Below are 10,819 nucleotides of genomic sequence, written 5' to 3'. Positions count from 1 at the left end.
TTGGCACAGGAGTGAAGGTTTCCTGCGAGAGAGTAACGGTTAATGTGATTGGATGAGTAACGGTTAATGTGATTGGATGAGTAACGGTTAATGTGATTGGATGAGTAACGGTTGATGTGATTGGATGAGTAACGGTTGATGTGATTGGATGAGTAACGGTTGATGTGATTGGATGAGTAACGGTTAATGTGATTGGATGAGTAACGGTTAATGTGATTGGATGAGTAACGGTTAATGTGATTGGATGAGTAACGGTTAATGTGATTGGATGAGTAACGGTTGATGTGATTGGATGAGTAACGGTTGATGTGATTGGACGAGTAACGGTTAATGTGATTGGACGAGTAACGGTTAATGTGATTGGATGAGTAACGGTTGATGTGATTGGATGAGTAACGGTTGATGTGATTGGATGAGTAACGGTTGATGTGATTGGATGAGTAACGGTTGATGTGATTGGACGAGTAACGGTTAATGTGATTGGACGAGTAACGGTTAATGTGATTGGACGAGTAACGGTTAATGTGATTGGACGAGTAACGGTTGATGTGATTGGACGAGTAACGGTTAATGTGATTGGACGAGTAACGGTTGATGTGATTGGACGAGTAACGGTTGATGTGATTGGACGAGTAACGGTTGATGTGATTGGACGAGTAACGGTTGATGTGATTGGACGAGTAACGGTTGATGTGATTGGACGAGTAACGGTTAATGTGATTGGATGTTAATTATTTTACTAGGCGACCTGTATTTGACATTGTGTTGTTATTTTGCTGAACACTAGATGATTTAAATGTATTTTTGACTACTCAGGTGGGAAAAAAACCTCAGCCAAACGTATAGCCCCGTTGGAAAATATAAATGTACTGTTTGAAAATGAATCTCATTTTTATTTTGCGGGGAGGTACGTGCAAGTTAGTTTGTTTAGGGCTACGTTAAGGTTCTGTAAATTCATGGCTGCGCCAATCAAATCAATAATTTATTTTGTTCATTAAACAGACAAGACACAATCAGTCAACAAACACTGAGTGTACAAAACATTAAGAACACCTAATCTTTCCAAGACATGACCAGGTGAATCCAGGTGAAAGCTATGATCCCTTATTGATGTCACTTGTTAAATCCACTACAATCAGTGTATCTGAAGGGGAGGAGACATGTTAAATAAGGATTTTTAAGACTTGAGACAATTGAGAAATGGATTGTGTATGTGCGCCATTCAGAGGGTGAATGTGCAAGACAAAATATTAAAGTGCCTTTGAACGGAGTATGGTAGTAGGTGCCAGATACACTGGTTTGTGTCAAGAACTGCAACACGGCTGTGTTTTCCACGCTCAACAGTTTCCCGTGTGTATCAAGAATGGTCCACCAGCCAAAGGACATCCAGCCAACTTGACACAACTGTGGGAAGCATTGGAGTCAACATGGGCCAGCATCCCTGTGGAACCCTTTCAACACCTTGTAGAGTCCATGACCTGATGAATTGAGGCTGTTCTGTGGGAAAAATTAGGGGTGCAACTAAATATTAGGAATGTGTTTTTACTGTTTTGTACACTGTGTGTATTTTATAGTAAGTATATTATGGAATTTAACAGAATAAAACACTAATATTTGTCCTACACACCTTTTGTCAAGGGACCGTGTGGGACAGCTGTCATATAAAAAAAAAAGTGATATTTTGAAACAGCCCAAGAACGTGATTTTTAGATCCATGTTTCATCTCTTTCCTACCCTCACTCCTCTTTGTTAGGGTCTAATCTTTACCATGATACCCATAGAAAACCATAGCAATCCTATTTTCAGTCTCGTGTTCATATTTGACAAACTCTGCATGTTTTTGGATTTTCTTGTATGCGATCCAGCAAAAACAATCAAATAGATGTTATGCTACATTATAGCATGCTAAAGGTTTCTAATCAGGGATAGATGAGTGATACCACCACCTCTTATCTTCCCAGCCAGAGAATGAACCAACTTTACAGATGGAGATTCAGTTAAACGAAGTCACGTTGATTGATTGTTACAGGGTTTCTTAAACTTGTTATTCAGTGATAATGATTCCCACTGTAATTATGATTGGATCCAGCTGTGGTTAAGGAAACAGTGCATGCTTAGTGGTGAACTATATGAAGAGATGGGTCGAAGTGACATGCCTTGCAAGGTTTACTGCCGGGGGAATGGTAACCGGCGTTGCCTAGCAACCACCTAGAGTAGAGCGTAGTGCGTGCCGATGCCGCCCCAACGTTACGTTACGTTTCATACTAAGCCACAGGCAGAACTTTACCGAAAGGGATTACTGGGTCATGAGGCTGAAATAATAGTTTGAGGTTTGATACCGCTAAATACCTTTTCAGATATAAATACAAGTTGTGTTGCACGGTACACTGGTACCGTGGTAATATCATGGTACCAAAACGTCATGATACCAACGTTTTAGAATACCGTAGTACTGTTTCATATCATACTACCACATTTTCCGGCCCTTACCCATCTAAATAACCTGCTGTTATAAAATGTTTAGAAATTCTGTTTTGTTTATAATTTCAGCTGAATTGAAGCAACAGCCACTAACTAGTCTCTTGTATGTGCAGGTCCAATATTATCCACTTCACTTTCATCTCACGTTTGGCAGCTGTAATCAACCAGCAGTATCCCCTACCAGCCCTCACCTGGTTCTCTCCGTCTGCTCTTCATACACCTCTATTACGCCGGTAGTTTAAAATGGCATTTAGCTGTGATGGCGAGCAGACGCTGGCTTGGTGGCTGGAGCTGGCTTGGTGGCTGGAGCTGGCTTGGTGGCTGGAGCTGGCTTGGTGGCTGGAGCTGGCTTGGTGGCTGGAGCTGGCTTGGTGGCTGGAGCCGGCTTGGTGCCTGGAGCCGGCTTGGTGCCTGGAACCGGATTGGTGGCTGGAGCTGGCTTGGCGGCTGGAGCTGGCCTGGCGGCTGGCGCTGGCTTGGTGGCTGGAGCTGGCCTGGCGGCTGGAGCTGGCTTGGCGGCTGGAGCTGGCTTGGCGGCTGGCGCTGGCTTGGTGGCTGGAGCTGGCTTGGTGGCTGGCGCTGGCTTGGTGGCTGGAGCTGGCTTGGTGGCTGGAGCTGGCTTGGTGGCTGGAGCTGGCTTGGTGGCTGGAGCTGGCTTGGTGCCTGGAGCCGGCTTGGTGCCTGGAGCCGGCTTGGTGCCTGGAACTGGATTGGTGGCTGGAGCTGGCTTGGCGGCTGGAGCTGGCCTGGCGGCTGGCGCTGGCTTGGTGGCTGGAGCTGGCCTGGCGGCTGGAGCTGGCTTGGCGGCTGGAGCTGGCTTGGCGGCTGGCGCTGGCTTGGTGGCTGGAGCTGGCTTGGTGGCTGGCGCTGGCTTGGTGGCTGGAGCTGGCTTGGTGGCTGGAGCTGGCTTGGTGGCTGGAGCTGGCTTGGTGGCTGGAGCTGGCTTGGTGCCTGGAGCTGGCTTGGTGCCTGGAGCCGGCTTGGTGCCTGGAACTGGATTGGTGGCTGGAGCTGGCTTGGCGGCTGGAGCTGGCCTGGCGGCTGGAGCTGGCCTGGCGGCTGGAGCTGGCCTGACGGCTGGCGCTGGCTTGGTGGCTGGAGCTGGCCTGGCGGCTGGAGCTGGCTTGGCGGCTGGAGCTGGCTTGGCGGCTGGCGCTGGCTTGGTGGCTGGAGCTGGCCTGGCGGCTGGAGCTGGCCTGACGGCTGGCGCTGGCTTGGTGGCTGGAGCTGGCCTGGCGGCTGGAGCTGGCTTGGCGGCTGGAGCTGGCTTGGCGGCTGGCGCTGGCTTGGTGGCTGGCGCTGGCTTGGTGGCTGGCGCTGGCTTGGTGGCTGGAGCTGGCTTGGTGGCTGGTGCTGGCTTGGTGGCTGGAGGTGGCTGGAGCTGGCTTGGTGGCTGGAGCTGGCTTGGTGGCTGGAGCTGGCTTGGTGGCTGGTGCTAGCTTGGTGGCTGGAGCTGGCTTGGTGGCTGGTGCTGGCTAGGTGGCTGGTGCTAGCTTGGTGGCTGGCGCTGGCTTGGTGGGTGGCTCTGGCTTGGTGCCTGTTGCTGGCTTGGTGCCTGTTGCTGGCTTGGTGCCTTGTGCTGGCTTGGTGCCTTTTGCTGGCTTGGTGCCTTTTGCTGGCTTGGTGCCTGTTGCTGGCTTGGTGCCTGTTGCTGGCTTGGTGCCTTGTGCTGGCTTGGTGCCTTTTGCTGGCTTGGTGCCTTTTGCTGGCTTGGTGCCTTTTGCTGGCTTGGTGCCTGTTGCTGGCTTGGTGCCTTTTGCTGGCTTGGTGCCTTTTGCTGGCTTGGTGCCTTTTGCTGGCTTGGTGCCTTTTGCTGGCTTGGTGCCTGTTGCTGGCTTGGTGCCTTTTGCTGGCTTGGTGCTTGGCGCTGGCTTGGTGCCTTTTGCTGGCTTGGTGCCTGTTGCTGGCTTGGTGCCTGTTGCTGGCTTGGTGCCTGTTGCTGGCTTGGTGCCTTGTGCTGGCTTGGTGCTTGGCGCTGGCTTGGTGCCTTGTGCTGGCTTGGTGCTTGGCGCTGGCTTGGTGCCTGTCGCTGGCTTGGTGCTTGGCGCTGGCTTGGTGACTGTCGCTGGCTTGGTGCTTGGCGCTGGCTTGGTGCTTGGCGCTGGCTTGGTGACTGTCGCTGGCTTGGTGCTTGGCGCTGGCTTGGTGCCTGTTGCTGGCTTGGTGCTTGGCGCTGGCTTGGTGACTGTTGCTGGCTTGGTGCCTGTTGCTGGCTTGGTGCCTGTTGCTGGCTTGGTGCCTGTTGCTGGCTTGGTGACTGTTGCTGGCTTGGTGCCTGTTGCTGGCTTGGTGACTGTTGCTGGCTTGGTGCCTGTTGCTGGCTTGGTGCCTGTTGCTGGCTTGGTGCCTGTTGCTGGCTTGGTGCCTGTTGCTGGCTTGGTGCCTGTTGCTGGCTTGGTGCCTGTTGCTGGCTTGGTGCCTGTTGCTGGCTTGGTGCCTTTTGCTGGCTTGGTGCCTGTTGCTGGCTTGGTGCCTTTTGCTGGCTTGGTGCCTGTTGCTGGCTTGGTGCCTGTTGCTGGCTTGGTGCCTGTTGCTGGCTTGGTGCCTGTTGCTGGCTTGGTGCCTGTTGCTGGCTTGGTGCCTGTTGCTGGCTTGGTGCCTGTTGCTGGCTTGGTGCCTGTTAATTGGAAGGGGCATCTTGTTTTAAATAATGGACCCCTCCTTGCTGTAGTGTGTAGGCCTAAATAATGGACCCCACCTTGCTGTAGAGTGTAGGCCTAAATAATGGACACCTCCTTGCTGTATGTAGTGTGTAGGCCTAAATAATGGACCCCTCCTAACTGTAGTGTGTAGGCCTAAATAATGGACCCCTCCTTAATGGACCCCTCCTTGCTGTAGTGTGTAGGCCTAAATAATGGACCCCTCCTTGCTGTAGTGTGTAGGCCTAAATAATGGACCCCTCCTTGCTGTAGTGTGTAGGCCTACATAATGGACCCCTCCTTGCTGTAGTGTGTAGGCCTACATAATGGACCCCTCCTTGCTGTAGTGTGTAGGCCTAAATAATGGACCCCTCCTTGCTGTAGTATGTAGGCCTAAATAATGGACCCCTCCTTGCTGTAGTGTGTAGGCCTAAATAATGGACCCCTCCTTGCTGTAGTGTCTAGGCCTACATACTGGACCCCTCCTTGCTGTAGTGTGTAGGCCTAAATAATGGACCCCTCTTTGCTGTAGTGTGTAGGCCTAAATAAAAGATGCCTGTTATTGTAGAAAGATGGGTAAAGTTCTCCAGAGATAGTAACACTGGGCTCTGTGTGTGAGTGTAAGTAAGTGTGTCTCTGTGTGTGTGTCTCTGTATATGTGTGTGTGTGTGTGTGTGTGTCTCTGTATATATATGTGTGTGTGTGTGTGTGTGTGTGTGTCTCTGTATATGTGTGTGTGTGTGTGTGTGTGTGTGTGTCTGTATATGTGTGTGTGTGTGTGTGTGTGTGTCTCTGTATATGTGTGTGTGTCATTGCCCCAGGTCTGTGTTCTGTTCATGCTGACTTTGTTTAACGGTGAAATGGATCCGAAGTGAACACATCTAATGCTGCCCCTCCCCTCCGTCTTGATGACACCGTGCTCTCACCCTCCTCTTTCCCAGAGTCCTCTCTGCTTGCCTGCAAGGGCATCCCCCGGCCGTGGTCGGGGCCAGGCACGGGTGACATGTGGCAATGTGATATCTGTCACCTCCTCTCTCCCTCCACCACACCAACAGACACGTTTATAAAATGGCTGCAAAGGTCACACTGTTCTCTGTGTGTTTTCACTCATCCCTGCCCCAAGGCTCATTCCAGCCTGTTTTCTTAGTTTTTTAAATTTAGATGCTCGCTAGCGAGCCGAGTGTCAGGGCGCAACATGCATCCTGTGGAAGAGGAGAGGAGAGCGTTGTTGGAGTTTTGTCGCTAGCTGACTGGTCAAACATATGTCACTTCAGCTGCAGCAGCGTCAGACTACTGCTGACAGTGATGTGCCTTGGCAGACTACAGCTAACCGTGATGTGCCTTGGCAGACTACAGCTAACCCTGATGTGCCTTGGCAGACTACAGCTAACCGTGATGTGCCTTGGCAGACTACAGCTAACCCTGTTGTGCCTTGGCAGACTACAGCTAACCCTGATGTGCCTTGGCAGACTACAGCTAACCCTGATGTGCCTTGGCAGACTACAGCTAACCCTGTTGTGCCTTGGCAGACTACAGCTAACCCTGATGTGCCTTGGCAGACTACAGCTAACCCTGTTGTGCCTTGGCAGACTACAGCTAACCCTGATGTGCCTTGGCAGACTACAGCTAACCCTGATGTGCCTTGGCAGACTACAGCTAACCCTGATGTGCTATGGCAGACTACAGCTAACCGTGATGTGCCTTGGCAGACTACAGCTAACCCTGATGTGCCTTGGCAGACTACAGCTAACCCTGATGTGCCTTGGCAGACTACAGCTAACCCTGATGTGCCTTGGCAGACTACAGCTAACCCTGATGTGCCGTGGCAGACTACAGGATAACCCTGATGTGCCTTGGCAGACTACAGGATAACCCTGATGTGCCTTGGCAGACTACAGGATAACCCTGATGTGCCTTGGCAGACTACAGCTAACCCTGATGTGCCTTGGCAGACTACAGCTAACCCTGATGTGCCTTGGCAGACTACAGCTAACCCTGATGTGCCTTGGCAGACTACAGGATAACCCTGATGTGCCTTGGCAGACTACAGGATAACCCTGATGTGCCTTGGCAGACTACAGGATAACCCTGATGTGCCTTGGCAGACTACAGGATAACCCTGATGTGCCTTGGCAGACTACAGCTAACCCTGATGTGCCTTGGCCCACTGAAGTCGTAACTGACTTCAGTGGGCAAATGCTCACCTTCGATTGACACACGCATGCTGGACAAGTGTGCTCTTCACAGATGAATCCCGGTTTCTACTGTACCAGGCAGACGTATGGCATTGTGTGGGCGAGCAGTTTGCTGATGTCATCATTGTGAACCGAGTGCCACATGGTGGCGGTGGGGTTATGGCATGGGCAGGATACCAGGACAAGAACCTGAGGCCCATTGTCATGCCATTAATCCACCGCCATCACCTCGTGTTTCAGCATGATCAAGCACGGCCCCATGTCACTAGCATTTGTACACAATTCCTGGAAGCTGAAAATGTCCCAGTTCTTCCATGGCCTGAATACTCACCAGACATGTCAATCATTGAGCATGTTTGGGATGCTCTGAATTGACCTGTACAACAGCGTGTTCCAGTTTACGCCATAATCCAGCAACTTCGACACAGCCGTTGAAGAGGAGTGGGACAACATTCCACAGCCCGAATGTACCTAAACATAAACATCAATGCCTTTCTTAAAATCAATACACAGAAGTATATATTTTTAAACCTGCATATTTAGTTAAAAGAAATTCATGTTAGCAGGCAATATTAACTAGGGAAATTGTGTCACTTCTCTTGCGTTCATTGCACGAAGAGTCAGGGTATATGCAGCAGTTTGGGCCGCCTGGCTCGTTCCGAACTAATTTGCCAGAAGTTTACATAATTATGACATAACATTGAAGGTTGTGCAATGTAACAGCAAGATTTAGACTTATGGTGGGCGCCCGTTAGATAAAATACGGAACGGTACCGTATTTCACTGACGTGAAATGTTTTGTTTTCGAAATGATAGTTTCTGGATTTTACCATATTAATGACCAAAGGCTTGTATTTCTGTGTTTATTATATTATAATTAAGTCAATGATTTGATAGAGCAGTCTGACTGAGCGATGGTAGGCACCAGCAGGCTCGTAAGCATTCATTCAACATTTACTGCGTTTTCCAGCAGCTCTTAGCAATGCTTGCCTCACAGCGCTGTTTATGACTTCAAGCCTATCAACTCCCGAGATTAGGCTGGCAATAAAAAAGTGTCTATAAGAACATCCAATAGTCAAAGGAATATGAAATACAAATGGTATAGAGAGAAATAGTTGACTCGTCATGATTCCTATAATAACTACAGCCTAAAACTTCTTAACTGGGAATATTGAACTCGCAGCTTTCATATGTTCTCATGTTCTGAGCAAGGAACTTAAACCTTAGCTTTTTACATGGCACATATTGCACTTTTACTTTCTTCTCAAACACTTTGTTTTTGCATTATTTAAACCAAATAGATCATGTTTCATTATTTATTTGAGACTAAATAAATAGATTATATTAAGTTAAAATGAATGTGTTCATTTTTCATTGAGTATTGTTTGTAATTTTCATATATATGCCATACATACAGTCTGCCATACATTTAAAAAAAATTGACGATTATCGGCTTTTTTTGGTCCTCCAATAATCGTGTCAGTATCGGCGTTGAAAAATCATAATCGTTCGACCTCTAGTCTTAACGAGGAACTTTGATCCCATATGCAGATTTTTTCGTCACTGATCATTTGGATAAATCATGGGTTTGCAGGTGTTTTGCATCGTTGAGTTCTGGAAGGGGAAGGGACATAACAGTTTCCGTTTAGGGGGGTGGAGACTTCACTAGTCTGGTTAGTATCTTGTCTCATACATCTCTCCCCAGAAACTAATCAAGTGTTTGACGCAATTATACACGATTTTTGTTCTGGGTTTATGAGATTTCTGCAAGGGAATAATCGTGGCACTTGTGACTGTGTTCTCTGTGTTGGCTTTCAGAAGCCGCTCCAGCCGGACATGGGCCACAACTCTCTGGCTAACTTCCTGATTGAGAAGAAGATTGGGCGGGGCCAGTTCAGTGAGGTGTACCGGGCCAGGTACCTGATGGACAACACCTCCATGGCCCTTAAGAAGGTTCAGGTGAGTTATATACGCACATAAATACACACACACATACAGTGGGGCAAAAAAGTATTTAGTCAGCCACCAATTGTGCAAGTTCTCCCACTTAAAAAGATGAGGCCTGTAATTTTCATCATAGGTCCACTTCAACTATGACAGACAAAATTAGATAAAAAATCCAGAAAATCACATTGTAGGATTTTTAATGAATTTATTAGCAAATTATGGTGGAATATAAGTATTTGGTCGCCGACAGACAAGCAAGATTTCTGGCTCTCACAGACCTGTAACTTCTTCTTTAAGAGGCTCCTCTGTCCTCCACTCGTTACCTGTATTAATGGCACCTGTTTGAACTTGTTATCAGTATAAAAGACACCTGTCCAAACTCCACTATGGCTAAGACCAAAGAGCTGTCAAAGGACACCAGAAACAAAATTGTAGACCTGCACCAGGCTGGGAAGACTGAATCTGCAATAGGTAAGCAGCTTGGTTTGAAGGAATCAACTGGGAGCAATTATTAGGAAATAGAAGACATACAAGACCACTGATAATCTCCCTCGATCTGGGGCTCCACGCAAGATCTCACCCCGTGGGGTCAAAATGATCACAAGAACAGTGCGCAAAAATCCCAGAACCACACAGGGGGACCTAGTGAATGACCTACAGAGAGCTGGGACCAAAGTAACAAAGCCTACCATCAGTAACACACTACGCCGCCAGGGACTCAAATCCTGCAGTGCCAGACGTGTCCCCCTGCTAAAGCCAGTACATGTCCAGGCCCGTCTGAAGTTTGCTGGAGAGCATTTGGATGATCCAGAAGAAGATTGGAAGAATGTCATATGGTCAGATGAAACCAAAATATAACTTTTTGTTAAAAACTCAAGAGAGAAATCTAAACATTCACGAGAGAAATGAACTCTAAAACTGTGGGACGCTGGGCTGAAGGGAGTTGTACAGTGCTGAAACGTGGTAATTAACTGAAATGCGCCAGTTTTTTTCAGCTCAGACAGAGATAGATCAACTTTTACTCCTGTTACGTTAGGTTAGATACACACAGACCACATGGACCGCATGAGAGAGGAATGTACGCAATATAACGACGAGAGATAAAGCCTTATCTTCTTTGACGAACTAGTAAAATGATTTTTCCTGACAGCTCCTAGTGGTTAGAGCTTTGGGCCAGTAACCGAAAGGTTGCTGGATCGAATCTCCGAGCTGCCCCCGAGCAAGGCAGTTAACCCACTGTGCCGAAGACGTGGATGTTGATTATGGCAGCCCCCCTCTCTGATTCAGAGGGGTAGGGTTACATGTGGAAGATATATTTCAGTTGGATGCGTTCAGTTGTACAACTGACGAGGTATCCCCCTTCCTAAATGGGAGGCCGTAACACAGTCCAGTATGGGGAGGACAGAGAGAACGTTGTCTGGCTGCTAGTGCCTGAGCAGGAACGTGATGAGGACTTTCAGGAATTACAAATATATGTCACCAAACCAAAAGTAATATAAACAACTCAAATATTATTTTGTTTCATAGTCATTTCTACCCAGTGTGGTCCTGACAGAG

General features: G+C 48.5%; 1 protein-coding gene across 1 annotated transcript; it reads right to left on the bottom strand.

Annotated features, from left to right (window-relative positions):
- Nucleotides 1–2,693: 2,693 nt before the first annotated feature.
- Nucleotides 2,694–6,125, bottom strand: LOC127931440 (proteoglycan 4-like). The gene is made up of 3 exons (XM_052524197.1): nucleotides 6,047–6,125; nucleotides 4,019–5,098; nucleotides 2,694–3,928 (listed from the first exon to the last, which is right to left on the bottom strand). Exons 1-3 carry the CDS (start codon nucleotides 6,123–6,125, stop codon nucleotides 2,694–2,696), a joined length of 2,394 nt encoding a protein of 797 aa, XP_052380157.1.
- Between the last annotated feature and the right edge of the window lie 4,694 nt (nucleotides 6,126–10,819).

The sequence above is a fragment of the Oncorhynchus keta genome, chromosome 1 (genome assembly GCF_023373465.1).
Source record: "Oncorhynchus keta strain PuntledgeMale-10-30-2019 chromosome 1, Oket_V2, whole genome shotgun sequence".
In the NCBI taxonomy this organism is placed as follows: domain Eukaryota; kingdom Metazoa; phylum Chordata; class Actinopteri; order Salmoniformes; family Salmonidae; genus Oncorhynchus; species Oncorhynchus keta.
The sequence above is the reverse complement of the archived record's forward strand: the minus strand, read 5'-3'. Positions and strand labels throughout refer to the sequence as shown.

Excerpts from the sequence above, each read along its gene's own strand:
- LOC127931440 (XM_052524197.1), bottom strand. The coding sequence starts at position 6,125 with ATGTCACCCGTGCCTGGCCCCGACCACGGCCGGGGGATGCCCTTGCAG. Across the intron at positions 5,099-6,046 it reads GGACTCTGGGAAAGAGGAGG|GCACCAAGCCAGCAACAGGC; the intron begins GTGAGAGCACGG and ends TCCAATTAACAG. Across the intron at positions 3,929-4,018 it reads AGGCACCAAGCCAGCAACAG|CCACCAAGCTAGCACCAGCC; the intron begins GCACCAAGCCAG and ends AGCCAGCTCCAG.